Source organism: Phyllobates terribilis, unplaced genomic scaffold (assembly GCF_046119375.1).
Source record: "Phyllobates terribilis strain yellow unplaced genomic scaffold, ASM4611937v1 Scaffold_5__5_contigs__length_657084704, whole genome shotgun sequence".
In the NCBI taxonomy this organism is placed as follows: domain Eukaryota; kingdom Metazoa; phylum Chordata; class Amphibia; order Anura; family Dendrobatidae; genus Phyllobates; species Phyllobates terribilis.
Window position 1 is genome coordinate 156,159,901 of NW_027362765.1, and position 18,887 is coordinate 156,178,787.

The 18,887-nt window shown below is 45.4% G+C and overlaps 1 protein-coding gene across 3 annotated transcripts in view; it reads right to left on the reverse strand.

Moving 5' to 3' along the window:
• Positions 1 to 9,542: 9,542 nt before the first annotated feature.
• Positions 9,543 to 18,887, reverse strand: part of SLC4A1 (solute carrier family 4 member 1 (Diego blood group)) — a 50,476-nt gene continuing 41,131 nt past the window's right edge. For 2 of the 3 annotated variants that reach the window (XM_073683280.1, XM_073683281.1), the window contains 5 exons: positions 18,694 to 18,869; positions 18,128 to 18,369; positions 13,757 to 13,926; positions 12,451 to 12,624; positions 9,545 to 10,583 (listed from right to left, as the gene is read on the reverse strand). In XM_073683280.1, the coding sequence (XP_073539381.1) occupies positions 10,503 to 10,583; positions 12,451 to 12,624; positions 13,757 to 13,926; positions 18,128 to 18,369; positions 18,694 to 18,869 (843 nt within the window). In that variant the 3' untranslated portion in view covers positions 9,545 to 10,502. Of the gene's footprint in view, positions 10,584 to 12,450; positions 12,625 to 13,756; positions 13,927 to 18,127; positions 18,370 to 18,693; positions 18,870 to 18,887 lie in introns of all 3 variants that reach the window. The other variant, XM_073683279.1, reaches the window with a different exon arrangement.

Here is an 18,887-nt window from a genome sequence, read left to right on the forward strand (position 1 = left end):
TGCTAGTGCCTCCCTGTCTGCACTCTAGCTGTGCTTGTCTTTACCCCCCTGCCTGCATACCCGCCTGCCTGCATACCAGTCGTGCCTGCCTATACCCTCCAGTCTGTGTGCCAGCCTACCAGCCTGTTCCTGTATTTCCCTGTGTGGGTCAACAGCCGTGTCCGGGGTCTGTCCTGGAGTAGCACCTGGTCCCTCTGCTCGGTTCCTCCTTGGTGCACTGGCGTCGTATGCCGTCGTGCGACCCTGGTCGGATCGGGTGAATACTTAGTCACGCCCCTCCAGGCATTCACTCTCCGGCACGGTCCAGTGGAATCACTACCAATCACCCGCACACGCCGCTTAGCCCGGGCGCGTGCATAACAGCATGCTCAGGCCATGGTTCCCGTTGAGCCCCACGGCCTTCGCCCTCTGAGAAGTTTTCCAGCAAATATATGCATTAAAATAAATAAATAAATTTTTTTTCTCTTAGCTGAGTTCCAGGCGAAATTACGCACCGTCCAGATGGATCTATCAGCTCTCGTTCCTGCGGATCCGCCACGTTACTATGGGGATCCAAGACAGTGTCGTGCATTTGTGGAGCAATGCATGCTACACTTTAAGGCCTACCCTCTCTACTTTCCTTCCGATTGGGCTAAAGTGGCCTTTATGATGTCTTACCTGGCGGGTGATGCCTTGGAATGGATCAACCCCCTATATGAAACACAGGATCCAATCCTCCGGGACCTAATGGCCTTCCTGGTGGCCTTTCTAATGGTCTTCGATGATCCTAACCCGGAGGCTCCTGCTGAAGCTTCACCTCCCAATATCCCGGAGCAGCCCCGATGGGTAATGTGTGTGGGTAGCGCAATAGTCCTCCAGCCCAATGAGACTACTGCCCACCCAGAATCCTCACAGGGTGACTACGCTTTCCGGAATACTTCTCTCAACCTCTAGAGGCAGTCCAGACGTGCTAGACGTAGAGGCAAGCCGTCACGCCAGGGTCTGTCCTCCCTGAGACCTCCTGACCCCAACCTTGAAGTCCCTACTGAAGCTTCATCTCCCTGTATCCCGGAGAAACCCCAATGGGTAATGTGCGTGGGTAGTGCACCAGTTCTCCTGCCCGAAGAGACTTCTGCCCATCCAGACTCCACACAGGAGAACTTCCTGCACCCGGCATCAGATGCTTCTCTCTCTTTAACCGGTGTGCATGTCCAAGGATGCTCCAAAGCTGTGGTTACCTCTGAGTCTGTGCACCTCTACTACCTGGCGGAGGATCCCCTGTTGCCTCCTGAATCCTCCGGGATACCACTCGATGACAAATGGAGAGAGACTTCTCTACACCCGGTACTCAATACTTTGTCCGCTTCGTCCTGTGAGCCTGACAATGGGTACCCCAAAGTGGTAGTTACCTCCGAGTCTCTACACCCCTCCGACCAGGCGGAGGATCTCCAGTTGTCTCCTGAACCCTTCGGGGTGCTACCTGGTAACGAAAGGACAGAGACTCTCCTATACTCTGTACCTGATACCTCGCTCGCTTCGTCCAGTGAGTCCAACCTAGTGTACTCCGAAGCAGAGGTTACTCCCGAGTCTCTACACCCCTCCGACCAGGCGGAGGACCTCCAGTTGTGTTCAGAACCCTTCGGGGTGCCACCTGGTGGTGAATGGACAGAGACTTTCCTATACTCGGTACCCGATACCTCGCCTGCTTCCTCCAGTGAGTCCGACCTAGTGTACTCTGAAGCAGTTGTTTTCTCTGAGCCTCTGCACTCTTCTGACCCGGCGGAGGACCTCCAGTTGTTTCCTGAATCCTCCGGGGTACCACCAGATAACAAAGAGACAGTGACTTTTCCTCATTATGTACCTGATAACCCGTCTATTTTTTCCTGTGAGCGTGACAAGATGTACCTCGAAGCAGAGATTACCCTCAAGTCTCTGTCCCCCTCCAACCCAGTGAACGACTGGTCCTCGAATTCCCTGCGGAAGATTCTGGCAGGTCTGAAGAAGAGGGGGCGTAAGGGGGGAGGTACTGTAACATACCTGGCGGCGTCCTTGCATAGTGGTCCATTTCCCACTGTGCAGGAGCGCGCACTTGATCTCCTGTCCGGAATGTCTCTCTGGCTTCCCTCCATGCTGTCTGTTTGTGTCTGTCTCTGCTGCTTAAGGGCGGCGCCCGATCACTTCCTGCTTTTTGTACCTGCTGTGGGTCACACCCCTTGTGCGTCCTCAGCCTATTGCTGTCTGACACTTGGTATATAGCTCAGCAGCTCCCTTTTATCCCTGCCTGAGCATAGTGTTTTCCTTCAGTGTGTTCTTGCACTCTGAAGGTGCCAGGTCCTGTCTTTGTTTCCTTGTCTGCCTTTCCTGGAGGCTGTATTTCCAGGCCTGTCTGAACTTAGTCCTGTATGTCTCCTGCTTTGCGGTATTAGTTCCCGTGTCTGAACTAAGTCCTGTATGTCTCCTGCTTTTTGTATCAGTTCCCGTGTCTGAACTGAGTCCTGTATGTCTCCTGCTTTTTGTATCAGTTCCCGTGTCTGAACTGAGTCCTGTATGTCTCCTGCTTTGCGGTATCAGCTCCCGTGTCTGAACTGTGTCCTGTATGTCTCCTGCTTTGCGGTATTAGTTCCCGTGTCTGAACTAAGTCCTGTATGTCTCCTGCTTTGCGGTATTAGTTCCCGTGTCTGAACTGAGTCCTTTCTGTGTTCTCTTGTCTGTCCTGTCTGAACACGCTCCTTGCATGTTCGTTCCGCCTTCTAGTGGCCGATTTCCTAGACCCGCTCCTGTTTCTGGTCTGTCCTGTCTGAACACGCTCCTTGCCTGTTCGTTCTGCCTCTCTGGGGGCCGTATTCCCAGACCCGCTCCTGTATCCCGCTGCAGTGTCGGTCTCCTCCGTACACTCAGTTCCAGTCTGAACACTCTCCTGTCCTTTACCTGTTTTGCCTCTATGTCCGTTCCCTTCCTTTTTCTGCAGAGTCTGAACTCGTACCTAACTCCTGCTTGTTTTCTCTGCAAGTACTGTGTGAGTATCTGGCTCTGTCTTTCCCTTCCTGTCTGTTCCGTGTGAACAGAGCCCTGTCCTCCCTGCTCAGCCTTGTCTGCACTCTAGCAGTGCTTGCCTGTAACCCTCTGCCTGTATTGTTCCTGAGTCCCGGTGTGTACTGGGTCCTATCCCGCCTGTGTTCCTACCTGCTAGTGCCTCCCTGTCTGCACTCTAGCTGTGCTTGTCTTTACCCCCCTGCCTGCATACCCGCCTGCCTGCATACCAGTCGTGCCTGCCTATACCCTCCAGTCTGTGTGCCAGCCTACCAGCCTGTTCCTGTATTTCCCTGTGTGGGTCAACAGCCGTGTCCGGGGTCTGTCCTGGAGTAGCACCTGGTCCCTCTGCTCGGTTCCTCCTTGGTGCACTGGCGTCGTATGCCGTCGTGCGACCCTGGTCGGATCGGGTGAATACTTAGTCACGCCCCTCCAGGCATTCACTCTCCGGCACGGTCCAGTGGAATCACTACCAATCACCCGCACACGCCGCTTAGCCCGGGCGCGTGCATAACAATATTGCATCATCTATGGTCCTCCATACAATATAATGCACCTCCCCATGGTCCTCCATACAAAATAATACGACCTCCCATGGTCCGCCATACAATATAATACGCCCCCCATGGTCCTCCATATAATATAATGCACTCCCCATAGTGCTCTATACAATATAATGCACCCCCTATGGTCCTCCATACAATATAATGCACCGCTCATGGTCCTCCATAGAATAAAATTCACCTTCCCATGGTCTTCCTTATAATATATTGCACTTCTTCATGGTCCTCCATACAATACAATGCACCCCATATGGTCCTCCATACAATATAATGCACCCCCATGGTCTTCCATACTAATACAATACACCCCTCTGGTCCTCCATACAATATAATGCACTCCCCATGGTCCTCCATTCAGTATAATGCAATCCCCATGGTCCTCCATACAATATAATGCCCCCCCCATAGTCCTCCATATAGTGTAATGCACTCCCCATGGACCTTCATACTCTATTATGGCCACCAGTCACTGATTTAAAAAAATAAATACAATACTCATCTCTCCTCGTTCCACCTGATGCGCCAGTCTCCTGAGCATGTAGTGTGAAGTGCCATACATCTCAGAACATCAGGCGCGCTGTAATTGTGTGACGCTCGAAAGCCCTACCCTGGGAGATGGGGACTCGGAGCCGGGTCCTGTTGTTGTCGATGGGGTGCAGCCATGGCCCGGACCTGCTCCATGCCCAGGGCCGTCGCACTAAAAAGGATGGTATGGGCTTATCCGGGTTGAGTGGCTGATCTCGACTACGCCACCTGTGGCACCTGGTGAAGGCCACCAGCACTGCTGCAGTCCGCCGAGGCATGGTGTTATGGCAGCCTTCGTTGTTACTACTCCCCACAGGCGGAGCAGGGCCTCAGGGCAGAGGGACAGGATGGAGAGGGTAGTAGTCTAAGAGGTCTGGTGCTGCGTAGCGCGGTGTAATGCAGAATAAAGAGTCCGGAGGCCATAGGGGTTAACTTACAGGGTTTTTACTCACGATGGAGATGGCAGTAGGAAGGCGTCTCCCTGCTCCTCGCGGAGTTCTGCGATCACCAAAAACGGGGGGGGGGGGTCCAACAACCTCCGAGTAAGTCCAGCGTTCATTCAGGACCCCGCACCAGAGTGTTCCTAGACTTCAGACCGGGTCCTTTCCGGTCTGTGTGTGTGTAGATAGGCCGGGTCTCCCTCTGAACTTCACTCAGAAAAAGGGTACGGGTGGCAGCTCCGCTCCTTCCGATACCCGGTGGGATCCTCAGGGCCTACCGGGCTTTCCCGACCAGGATGTGGAGTAGCAAGGTCGGGTGTCGGTACCCCTCTTGCAGCCGGAATCCCTCTGAACATATCAGGTTGGCGAGGACAGGTGGCGTACACCGCTCCGTCTGCATCCTCCCTGGGATCCATTTGCGGTGGAGCTACACTCCTAAGCCCCGGGCCTTCTTGGTCATGGTCCTTGACCGGGCTGAGACATACATTATCTGCAGCCTGCCCCTCGACCCAAGGCCGGGGTACGAGGGGCCGTGTCCCCGTCCTCTGCAGGTCCACACAGGATCCACGCTCAGGGAGGGAGGTCATGATAAGGAACAGTCAAAGAACCATTAAAAGACCGACAGAACTACCAAAAGACCATGAACCAAGATGGCTGTGTATTAAATATGAATTATTAAGTGTCACTAAAATGTGAGTCCTCCACCCTCACCCACTAAATGGTTCCCCTATCTCTTGGTTCCCCAGTCTCCCACTTCTAGCAGGGGCAGCACCTAGTGCATTCTAGCTCCCTCTGGTGGGAGAAGTGTGGTGTTGGATGTGGAGGTGGGGTCCTGACCATCACACTGTTCTTACCTCAGAGAAGGATCACTACACTCCATTAGAGAAGTGCAGCATCCCTGTGGCGGTCGAACCCTCAGGGGCGCCACATAATGACGTCATCGCGCCTGCTGTTCTGACACATCAGATGCCGAGGCAGAATTATGGGGTGGAACTGTCTGCTAACACTACCTTCTCCATCATCATTGCTCGCGGTGACAGTGCGGGCGCTGTCGGGCGGAGTGCAGGCGCTGTCGGGCGGAGTGCAGGCGCTTACAATGGGCCCCCCTCCCGGCTCACGAGCCTTATAGCAGTGGTGTGGCCAGCTGCCATTGGTGGTACACCACTGATCTCAAGCTTACATGTCCATCTCCAGAAATCTTGATGTTCCTTTGTCCACGATGCGTAACATAATCAAGAAGTTTACAACCCATGCCACTGTAGCTAATCTCCCTGGACGTGGACGGCAGAGAAAAATTTATGAAAGGTTGCAACGCGGGATAGTCCGGAAAGTGGATAAGCAGCCCAATCAAATTCAAGCTAACCTGCAGTGTCAGTGCAAACTATCCATTGACATTTGAATGAAATAAAATGCTGTGACAGGAGACCCAGGAGGACCCCACTGACAAAAAGACATAAAAAAAAAGCTAGACTGTTGTTTGTCAAAATATATGTAACTCAAAATCCTTTTTGGAAAGTGTCTTGTGCACAGATGAGACCAAGGTAAAGCACATCATTTTATTTACCGAAAACTGAATGAGGCCTAGAAAGAAAAGAACACAGTACCTACAGTCAAATATGGTGGAGGTTCAAAGATGTTTTGAGGTTGTTTTGCTGCCTCTGGCACTGGCTGCCTTGACTGTGTGCAAGGCATCACAAAACCTGAAGATTACCAAAGGATTTTGGATTGCAATGTAGTGCCCAGTGCCAGAAAGCTGGGTTTGCGTCCTAGGTCATGGGTCTTCTTGCAGGACAATGACCACAAACATTCAAGAAGCACCCAGAAATGGATGGAAACAAAGAGCTGGAGAGTTCTGAAGTGGCAAACAAGGAGTCTGGATCTAAATCCCATTGAACACCCGTGGAGAGATCTTAAAATTGCAGTTCAGAGAAGGCACCTTCAAATATGACCTGGAGCAGTTTGCAAGAAAAGAGTGGTCCAAAATCCAATTGAGAGGAGTAAGAAGCTTGTTGATGGTTATAGGAAGCGACTGATTGCAGTTATTTATTCCAAAGGGTGTGCAACCAAATATTAAGTTGAGGGAGCCAACAATTTTGCCTAGCTCATTTATTTTTTGGTTTTGTGTGAAATTATGTCCAATTTGCTTTTTTTTTTCCTGTTTTTTTTTTGTGTTGCTCCAATACACACAAAGCAAATAAACATGTGTATAACAAAACATGTGTAATTGCAATAATTTTCTAGTAGAAATACTTCATTTTCTGGAACAATTTCAAGGGTGCCAATACTTTCGGCCATGACTGTATACATCTATGCAAGGGTGTCAATACCAAAAAACTAGTATAACCCACAGGGGATTAAGAGGTATCTCACTCAACACCTAACGCGTTTCACAAATGCTTCATCAGGCTGATTTGTATTTAATAAAGGTGATCATATTTTAATAACTGGTATGATTAATGTTGCCCTGGCACATATCCCCCTTTTTGGTTTACTCCATTCATATAGTGCCTTTTTGGGACACTTACTTTCTAGGATTGCAAGCCTTGGTAGGTTCCTCTATGATCTTGCTGATTGTGCACTGTGCAGACTTCCATCTCTTGAAGCCTTTGCTTACTCTTATTCAAAAGTAAAGCCCATACAAGAGTCCTTGACCGGGGCAGCACCCTCTGGAGGGCAGCAGCATTTCACTGCAGAAAGCCAGGTACTGAGAGACATACTGTATAGAGCCCAAACAAATGGGATCGAAATACTAAAAATAAAACTGCTACGTACAGAAGGGACTCTGCCCTGTACAGAAGGGACTCTGCCCTGTACAGAAGGGACTCTGCCCTGTACAGAAGGGACTCTGCCCTAGCACCTTTCAAAACTTAAAGGGGTTATCTGAGCAAATTATATTGGCAATTTATCCTTCAGATGGTCAGTATATTGGATTGCTGGGGGAACTGCCAGGTGTTTGATCCACACCAATCTGATAGTGATGATGGCCCATCAGAATGATAAGTCAACATTACCATCTGACTGGACAACCCCTTTAAGACAGCGCAGCATTTTAAAAAAATCCAGTAAAACAAGTAATGCAGAAAAATAAGAGGTGCATAAATCACAAATCCTGTAAAACCAGAATGGTTGACGCCAGTGTGAATAGAGTGCATGGTGGCATGCAGTTATCATGTTCAATCTGGGGAGGACCCTATGGAGAGATCAGTGTCAGGGTGCCACCCAGTGGAGTTGTCAGCGGCAGGAACCAGGGCATGTACCATAGCTTTTTTGCTGAATGTTGGCCTCATTCAGACGTCCGTTTATCATGTATGAGTGCTAATCTTGTTTTTCACAGATCGCACTCGTACCTGTGATCTATGGGGTCGCTCACGTGTCTGATATTTCACCGACTGAACGATCAGCGGAAAATCGCGGAGTCATGTCCTATTTTGATCCGAGCGTTGGACCAAAATCGGTAATGCAAGTCTATGGATCTGTGAAAAAAAAACGGACGGCATTAAGATGCAATCCCAGTACGGTCCGATTTTCACAAACTGTCAGAAAGAAGAAGACGAAGAAACTTTTTTTTCCCTTCATGTACGAGAAAAACTTATGACACTCGGACCACACTCTGATCAGAGTCCTTTCAAAATAATCGGTGCATTTTTCTCATACGTGGGAAAATCAAACATCTGAAGGAAGCCATATGGTCTTGGCTCCAGTGGTTACGGAAGATCCTCAAAAGCAGTCAGTGTATCATCCATCAAATTAATCCCAGCAATTGTCCTCATGTGCCTGTAGTAATTTCAGCAATACCCCTCTTTCTCCCCATGGCTTACAGTAGGAATTTTCCCTATTGGATCTTTCATATAGGCTAGGTTCACACCACAGTACAAAAAATCATTCAGCGTTTCATCCAGAAAAGAACAATTTTCCTTCATTTGTCATCCGTGTGCTGCCTGTAAACAATCCTTTTTTTTTTTTTCAGCAGCCATTTTTTTTCCCCCATCTGCACTGCCCCATTGAATAACATTGGCCCCAGTGCTGTCCATTTTTTTCACGAACAGCACCCGGACTGAAGATATAGTCCAGTGAAGGAGCCCAAATAGTCACACAAGGCCCATTCCGATTTCCTTACTAAAAGCTCTCCCATCAACATTTTTATCTCCTGAATATATTGCAGTCATCATATTATATTGCACTGTGCACTTACAATTGCTCTTTTTGCCTTTTTACCCAGATAATTCTTCTCTATGTAGAAACAGGAAGTCTCTTTTCCCTGCATTTATGATTCCCCTCTTCCAATCCTCACCCAGCTGCTCCCTCCTAACCCTGCCAGGAACTTTTGCAGTGGTTTATGACTCATACAGGGAAAATTGACCTCCTGTTTCTACATAGAGCTTAGAAGGATTCAGCTAGTCAGTTATTAATCACATAATGTCATAGACCTAATGGAAATGAGAAGAATTAGCTGGGTAGAAAGGCAAAATGAGCAATTGTAAGTACACAGTGCTGTAAATTATGATGAATGCAATTTATTAAGAGGATAAACATTTTGATGGGAGGAGGAGGAGGAGTGCTTCCTTAAATCAGAATGCCTACTATGTGGCAAAAACATGGCCCCTTCATTCCTTGTGTGCAGTACCTACTGCCCCAATGCGCCCTCTACTGGCAGGAAGCTTTATTTGAGCGGGACAGAATGTGCGCTGCCCGCTCTCCTGAAATAGAGCACTCCATTGACAAATGCCATATGGAAAATCCAGAACTAATTATGGGTCTGGCTTTTCGGAAATGATGGTCCTAAGCAACAAATAAAAGTATTCTTGCAATTTTTAATCATTAATTCAGTTTTCTCCTTGAGGGCCCCCTGAAGAAAAGAGAGCCCTGGTCAACTGCCCATTTTGTCAGTTTCTACATCCAGCCCTGCCTGGTTTACCAGATTTTATTTTTAATAAATGGAAGTAGAACATACAGGGTTTAGTCAAATATTTTATTATTTGTATAAAATTATTTTTTTCTCAGATATTATAATATCCAGTTCTGCAAAGCATCAAATTGCCACAAAAAAAAAAACATTTCTCTTGCGAAAAACAGATATTAAAATATAAAAATTATTTCAGTTTATTCAAACAGCACATTCATTACGTCCTAAATAAAACTTTCCTATTTTTTCGTGATCAGTTTTAAAAACACTCCGGTATCTTCAGTGCATAATTAAACAGGATTTTGTCCTTGAGGGGAATATTTTAATAATTATATTGAAAAATAATATTTTTAAAGCATATTTACAGATTTTTATATATATTTATTTTTTAGTTTATTTTTTTAAAGCAAAGCACATTATCCTTAAAGGAGCAGAAATGATACATATGTATCATGCCTCAACCTCTGAAGCTGTGCATTAGGCATAACCCAATGTATACATTGTGCCCAGTGTTCCTTTAAATGAAAAACAGCATTAAAATAAGCAATAAGATAAGAGGGATTTAAAAAAAAAAAAAAAAAAAAAAAAAAAGTAAAAAATAAAAGCAGATAATAAAAAACCTAGTTCTTTTCTTTCAGAAACAGCGCCACTCTCGTATTTAGGACATGCCTGGTATGACAACACATCCCCTGAGTATTTACATGGAGCTTGGGTACAATACCAGCCTATAGATTGGCGACGTTTCTGAAAGAACTTGGCTGTGTTTTTACCTATAAATTAATAAAGAGTTCTCAATAGGAAAATAAAAATAATTTGTAAAAATCTAAAAAAAAAAAAAAAAAAATTACAGATTTTTTTTGCCCCTTCTTTTTCTTAGTTGCATATGAAAATAGTGCATTATAAAACATATATAAAAAATCACGGTCAGGAAGTTGCATAGCTATGGACGGAGAACTCCTGAAGGTTCTCAATACTTGTATTATATGGTCCCATAAGGATGGTCTTTTAGAAAATGGCTATAAGTGATGGCTGCACTACGTAGGCTCAAGACATAGCGCTGGGTTAGACAGGCATCTGGACTTCATTATAGACATCTTGACCTTCTTCTTCTTCCAGGTTGACAGAAGCGTTTTCTCCATCCAGCTGAAAAAGAGTAATAGTGATGGTAGACATTTAATAAATTAATTTGGAGCCCCCTGTGGTGTTGAGGAACAACGCCAACTACTTAAAAGGGGCTGAAAATCCATGTCTGCTTTCTTTACAAATGAATTCTATGGGTTATGACCCAGCTCAATCCCATTCACTTTAATGGAACTTCAATACCAGACAGCCTGTAGACAGATGTGGAGCAGTTATCCAAAAAAAAAAAAAAAAAAAAAAAAAAAAAAAAAAAAAAAAAAGGCCTTTTTTTTTTAAATTTTGAGACCACTTTGCAGAATCCTAGAGAATTAATTCAATATATTTGTTTGTGAGTCTGCTACCCCCAGAACGAATATTAAAAGGGGTTGTCCAGGTTTGCCACGTAAGTCTATGTGACTGCAGACTTGTGAATCCTCACAATGAACACCGTCAGGATTCTTCAGTGCTAGGAATGGGTGGTCATGTGACCGCAAGTATGCGATACGCATACTCCTGGTTACATTCTGACTAGACATGCGCAGTGGTCGCCCAATACAAGTGAATTGAGCAAGGACACACGTCTAGTTAGAATGTGGCCAGAAGTATGTATATCGCCGATCTCTGGTCTCACTGTCGGCAATGGAGAATCCCGACAGCATGCAATTGTGAGTATTCACAAGTTTGCAGTCACACAGTAAATGAAGACTTAGCCACTATAAAAGTTATATTAGCCCTGTACTGTACATTTCAGTGGTAAGGTGTCTGAGAAAATAACTTATCACAAATGAGGGATCTTCAGAGCACCTTCCTGGAGGCCAAGGACTATTGTATTGCTACGCCCCTCAATTTGCATTTTGAAAGAGTGACCTTGTTAATTCGAATTATCACAATGTCTTTAGAGCATTTGTATTTTAGGGACTTGTCCAGAGCAAGTGAGCGCTGCATGAACTCCGTCCACTGCATATGCCCACTGACACCCGCTCGTACACAGTAACCGTTCCAGTGAAGGTTTTGCCCTCACCGTGAGCACTCGCTCCGACACTGTGTGCACTCCGCCAGACTCAGGCAGTGTCAGTGCACAGGCCATAGACATGCGGGCTTAGTTATGGCAGTACTCAGTCTGGACAAATCCCAAAAATTCAAATAAAGGGGACGGAATAGTACACTGAGCACTTGGCAAAGGGTTCAGGGAAGCCCACTCATTTGCAATTGAATTAAAGGTCACTTTCTCAGGTACTGTACCAGTAACAGGTTCAATGGTACAGCTAGGTTAATATACATTTTTTGGGGGTGACAGACTCCCTTTAGTAGATTAGGATTTGTAGCACCTATCTGGGCCCTCTTCTCTTTAAGAGCCCCAAAGTACCCACATGGGCCAAGTCCCACAACTATACAAAAAGCATACAATGGTTAATAATCCAGCTAGAAACCCAACTGAGTAACCAAAATCTGTCCTCTATGCTGACAACACGAGCAGGGTGGTCAATTGTGAAACGTTCATAGCAATGCCATCATGGCAGGCTGAGATTGTCCACCATGGTCAGGGCCATCAAATACAGCAGGAAGCAGAGGACATTGAAGATAGTTGGTACTTATACCAGGCAGGATCGATATGGTGACCATATTTTATCAGTTTGTAAAAGCTACAACATTACAGTACTACCATAAAATGAGTTTTAATGGAACTTATTTGCAGTTTTGGACAACACACATTTGTCCAGTTGTCTTAGAGCCCCCATCACCAGTGACTTATATAGGATTACTGTAGAACGGATGGTCATGGTGCCACCATGTAAGCATTGCAGGTGTAAGCTCCCTAATCTTTTGTGACCTGAATCGGCTTATCTCTTTAATCAATTATGCTCATTATATGGCTTCCTTGAAAACTTACACATTTGAGCTCCAGGCTTGTGAAAATGCGAGGCAACAAGAACAGGCGGACTGGCACAGTGAGGATGAGGATGAATGGAAGAGCCAGGGAGGCAGGACTGAACATCACAGCAAACAAAGCGATCAGGCAGATCGACTGCAATAGTGTGAATACATGCATACGCCAAGTCTTAACCTGCAAGGAAAAAGAAAGCATATCATTTCCAGTGTCTATACAATAGCATGTACCGGCTTTACACTCGTGGTCCATCGATTTTAAGGGGCACTGTGTAATGCTTTATTTTCCCTAGGAAGGTGCTGCAGGGAACTGAACATTAGATATTGGGATCTCCATATTACAATATATCATTGGGGTCCAATAGAGGCCAGCTTATTGTTGGGGTGGGAAGGGGGCTTCTACAAAAAGGAAATGTAAATATAGGACAAAACACTTTAAAGGGCTCTTAGGAACCATTACTTGCTAAACATCATGAACTTACAAGGACTATTTTCAGAAATAATGATAGCAAATATTTGGGAGATGTGAAAAGAAATAGGGATTATGTAAATCTTGCCCAAAATTGGATCCTAACTTCTTATCTATTCACAGGTTAAGTGTCTATCCACTTGGGGTACCAATGCTCGGACTCCCGTTGATCTTGTAAAAGGGGGCTCATGTCCACACTTATAAATGGGGCATCGGTTGTGCTTGCATGCTGTTGCTCCATTCCCTGTACTCCGCTCAGTCACAGACTTTGATGGAGTGGCACCACACGTGCGACTACTGCTCCATTTTCTTTAAAGACGACCTGTCACTTGCCGTAAATCTGTATTTTCTACCTGGTGTAAATGCCACTATTCTCTTGAATTTGATGTCATTTTTCTGTTGTTCCTCCCCCTTTCCATGCCTGGAGATACAGAATCCTTTCCTGTATGTATATCTACTCTTTATAGCCACTAGGTGTGGTCCTCAAATCTAAGGGCCAGGTCCACTAGGATAAGAGACTAGATTTACATACATGGCCATATCTTAGGAACGGAGAGCTGTGGCATTTAAACCACCGAAGAAAAACAAAAACACATTTCTTGCGATTGACCATTCCTCTTTAATTTTACTTGTTTTTCTTCCAATTTCATTGCGCCTTCCTCCATCAACTTCCATGACCTTTTCTTTTGACCATGACAAGCCATAGCCAAAAGCATCACAGGAAGCACCTACACCTCCAATCTGTAAGAGGGACCCTAAATTTAGCACAGGTCTCCTCCAATTGGTCACAATTCACTATCCAAATTTCGAAGATGACATTTTTTCTCCTAGCATTACTCACCCGTGTTACATAGGGTTCGCTAGGATGATATTTTGGTGGCTTCAAGGTTAGTAGGATCCGGTCGAACAGCTGTATTCCATTCAGTGAGGTGACCCCCATGTACAGGAAAATGCCAAATAAAACAGCCAGCGGGATGAGGGACAGAACTGGCTCCATCAATATGGAGACCCCTGGAAAGAGACACACATATAGATGAGAATTCCCTCATCATCTCCGCAGATATCACATTCATATAGGAGATTAAGATGGTCTCTAAAACCATCTTCCACTGTAGTATGCAAATATACACAAAACTAAAAGGAGATTTCTGAGACATCATTTTGTGCTGCGCCTTATTTTGAGTACCCTGAGCCCATCATACATATTAGAGCCAAATTAAAAGGGGTCATATACGACTCCAAACATGGCCGCTTTCTTCTAGAAGCAGCATTACACTTGTCCCTGGGTTTTGTCCAGTATTACAGCTCAGCTTCGGTAAAGTAAATGTGGCCAAGCTGCAATACCACATATTACTTATGGATAGGTGTGGCACGGTTTTTGGAAAATTAATCCGATTCGATGAGCAATAGGGTGCCCCACAATTAACAGGTTTACATTATGCAATCTGAATCCAGTCTTTACAATGTTGCTGGGATTGTTGTGAAATGCAGAAGTAGTGCTTCAAAAGAATCTAGCAACTATAAGAGTTAACACAGTCACAAGAGACAGGAAGTGTTGTGCTTCTGAAGCATCCACAACTAGAGGGGTTAACACAGTCACAGGAGACAGGGAGTGTTTAGCAGAGCCCCAGGGGGATTGTGAGGAACTTGTTTATTAGTCTGGCTGGAGCCTAAGAGCAGGGTGGTGTGTGATCTGTATCTGACAGAAGGCAAGTGAACAGAATTCAGGTCAGGAGGAAAGCTAAACATGGGTCAGATAGACTCCTTGAACTAACAGTGCAGAGGATTATCGGGCAGAAAGATAAGTACTGGAAGGAATCGTGTCATGGGGATCATCTCCCTCATCAAACCATCAAACCCTCCCCCCTCCATCTCCATGCAGGATAAAGAATGCTGTGCACTACCTGTGGTTGTGTATGCATAGAAGTGTGCTGCTAAGAGATCTAATCTGTGCTGAATTATGCTACTGAAGAGACTGACGTTACGGTGCCTGCTTTAATAGACTCTACTGTGGTGAAGCATGTTGCTTCAAGGAGTTAAATGGTACTGGCCGTACTTGATAAACTCCACTGTTCAACTGTTTATGAAGATTCGTGTCAGATGTGTCTAGTCAGCAAATGAATCTATTGTGTGCCTGAGAGAAACTGCAGCCAATGGAGGCCCTGAGTAATGGTTCCCCCAGGATTCCAACGAATTAATGAAACCCGTCTTGCCCTATCTGAACCTAGTGGCGTGCGTGTAACATTGTGCTATTGGATAGAACCTTCTTATATACATCAGGTACACAATTTCTATAGAATTCTCCTTTAAAAATATAGGAGAAGGGGCTCACAAACCTCGATCAGCTCCCAATACGTGTACACATATAGCTGGTGTAACACGATGAAGCATGTTATGGAATATTTTAGTCTTATATCTGGTGGGATTGAGGAGTCAAATGTCAAAATATTTGAGATTTTCAGGTTTTTTTTTTTACTTGTTACATGACCTCAAACCTTTCCTTCTCCTTTCTCTGTACACTATGTGTCCTCTATGCATCTCAAACTCTATGCGTCCTTCATTTCAATGACCCATTTTTCCACATCCTCCCCCATCCCTGGCGCTGCACTTCCTCTATAGCTGAATACCCCCAGGGTCAATGTCGGCTTGGCTTGTTTGTTGTAAGCGGCAATGGAATATGAGGACAGGAGGTCACACTTGCAGGATGTGATTTATGGCATTAGAAGGATGGTACAGAAATCCGGTATGGTACTGTGGACATGTAATTAAAGAATATACACAGGTTTTCTTTATCCGCACAGCATTATATATATTGCTATGCCGCAACTGAAGCATTCACCTGACTATATATCTAATGGGCTCTTCATTCAGGACGTGCCGTGTCCATCGTAACATCCGATTCAACAATATGGAGCTAGTGACTCGGCAGAATAATGATGGGATGTGTAGGTGCAGGAAGATGGTGGCTACCGTTACTGGGGTTGGCACACGATGCCCTAGACTCCCCGAAATAAAGTTGTAGCTGGCCCTCCCTAATCAGGGAGGAACATTGATCCAGATCTCCCGAGCAAGACAGAATGGCTAGCTAACCCACCCTGGCGTTCAGTAGCTGGAACTCATGCACCTCATTACCAAGCTCTCAAAGGTGAAGACAAATAGCAAGTTCATAAGGTTTTCTGACTCCCAGTGCTGAAAAACTCTTCATAGGGTCACACGGACGTATTTTGTCTCATCCGAGAAAAATCGGTCTAATCATGCTTATCACACTCTGAACCGAGTGTGATCCGATTAGCTCAGATGAGGAGAAGATGGAAAAAAAAAAAAGTCTCCAATCTTCTCCATTCTATAAGTCTGAAAATCGAACTGCACTCGGATAGGTGTTCCGATTTTTATGATGGGCCCACTGACTCGCATGGCCAAAAGCGATCCGATTTACACATGCAAATAGTGCATGCTGCAATATTTTCCTCGACCAGACTCGGTCCGAGGAAAAAAAAAAATTGGACAAGTGCACGTGTAAGGGTGTGACAGAGGCAGTCATATGCTTCTCACTCTTGAGACAGTGTTTGTAGAAAGTGTGTGATTTTATTGCATTTTTGTGATGATATGCGAAACTCCATAGACTCTTATAAATACTAAGTGATGTGGTTCTCCTAAGGTGTTGTGATAAATGTACAATGTATTGATGTATTAGGTATACGGAAAGTATGGGGTTAAGATTTAGGAGATAAGAAATAGTGCAAGATATTGGATAGGACTCATAGTTTAGATTAGGAATGGGAAAGGTGCAGTTGTGGGCATATTAGATATAGGAAGTAGGTGAAAGGTGAAGTTTCCCCAGCAACAGACTGCTGGGGCAGACAGATTAGTACACATTTAATATGTTCGGGACCAGCCCAGAATAAGAGGGGTCTAGGTCAAGCAAAAAAGGGGAAAAACATTCTGGTTAGGTTAGAAAGAGTTGAGAGATAACTTTAGCAAGAAGTTCAAGGCCAGATGGCTGGAGGGCACGAGAAGTACGAACTGTTTTCCAGTATGAGAATGTTGGCAACTGTCTTCAGAGGACATTCCTGTAACAACCGGGGCCTACGGTCTGAACTAGGCACGCATGAGTTTTTCCCTTCCAACAAGTGGAAATTGGACGGGGAAAAGCATGAGGGAGACGGGACGGGTCTTATGGAAACTGCGAAGCTGGGGCCGAGGGAGCTAGTGAAAGAAGGGATAGCTCAGGCTGAACAAACGGAAAAAGTGTGATTGTACTGTGTTATGACAGAAATTGAACTCAAGATGCTAAGTAAAGTTGAACTCTTTGTTATTTAGCGAGTGTCCCCTGATTTGTGTGCGGATGTTCCTAGTTCCGGGAGCCTGGAGACAGCGGAGGCCTGCAGCCGAAACGTGAGTATTTTGCACCACATGCACAGCACATGGGAAACGAGACACTGTTTATTTGTAGGGTGCCAGGGTGTGGGAACACAGCCGCCCCTCGCCCATGACTACCATCCTGCACACCTCACACACGGCCCCATAGACTAACGTTTGTCGGATCGCACTCGGACCGAAAATACAGCCAGCTGACATATTAATGTCATGCGACTGTTTGGAGACAAAGTGCAGACATTGTTGGAACAGCACCAATATGGGAGTTGGGTCTGTGCTCCACCCAATCTGTGGCACTTCCTCATTTAAAATGGGTTGTTTCATGATTATTATTTCATAGTTTGGAGTAATTTTGGAATTTATAATGATATTCTATTTATGCATCTTCTTTTCTATTCCCAGAGAACACCTTTAATATCAAATGGTGTGTCTACCATGCAGCTATAGAGAGTGCAGAGGCAGCAGTCACATCTCAGCCCTGGTGCCTGATGGGGCCCAAAACTGTCATATACCAATTTATTGTAGATGGCACATGTAAGGTGGGGGCCTGTTACAGATTTTCTATTAGGACAAGGAGCTTCAAGATACACTAGCCAATCTGATTCTGCTTTCATACGTTTTATACCATTTTACCACGGAGCTGAAGGAATAAATATATGGGGAAGATGCGCATAGCAACCAATAGCAGAACAGCTTTCATTTCTTATACGCACTAAGAGAAATGCAAGTTGCACTGTGATTGGTTGCTAATGCCAAAAAGAACAGTTTTTCATTTTGACAGTTTTCTAAATCTCCCCCATTGAGGCATATCGACATTATACAGTCTTCTACGTACCCACAAGAACAGCGACCAAGAGACCACTGATTCGTTGTTCAATAACGCGCTCTACTTGAGGTTTTCCTCCCTTGGACATGACCGTGAGAGCATTGGCATGGCTGACTGTACGGACTGTGGTTGCGCTGAGCCAAGGCATTCCAAAGAGTGCACATATACCCCCCATGCCCACAATCAACAGAAGGTCCAAGTGAAATCCAGAACCTTTCACAGCCTTTCTGTCTGGTTTGCTGACGATGAGCCTGAAGGACAGAGTAAAGTCAGCATCTGAACACAGGGAATGAATGAAATTATATTATATAGATGTGCAGAGATATTTCTTAGACCAAAAACAGAGCCACTCTTGTCCATAGGCTGTGTCTGGTAGTGCAGCTCGGATCCATTCAAGTAAATAGGACTTAACAGAAATACCAGACAAAGCCCATGGACAAGATTGGTGTAGTTTCTATAGGGAAAAAAAAAGCAGATATTTATCAATTGTGAATAAAAGGTTGTCACAGCCATGATAAAACTTATATAGAAGTAAAATTGAATGACAATATCACAACTCGTTAGAGAATCCTTACGTAGTAATCTGGGATTCCATAAAGATCAGGATGAAGACCAATATTGCTGGGATCCCACACGCAAACATCATCCAGACAGGGAAAGGATTGACTTCTGGGTTTAGCCCCATGGGGGAAATGAACCAACTACGGTTTGCAGGAAGGGAGACGCTAATACCTTTGGGGAGGGCGAGTTTCTGGAAATGGATGTAGTA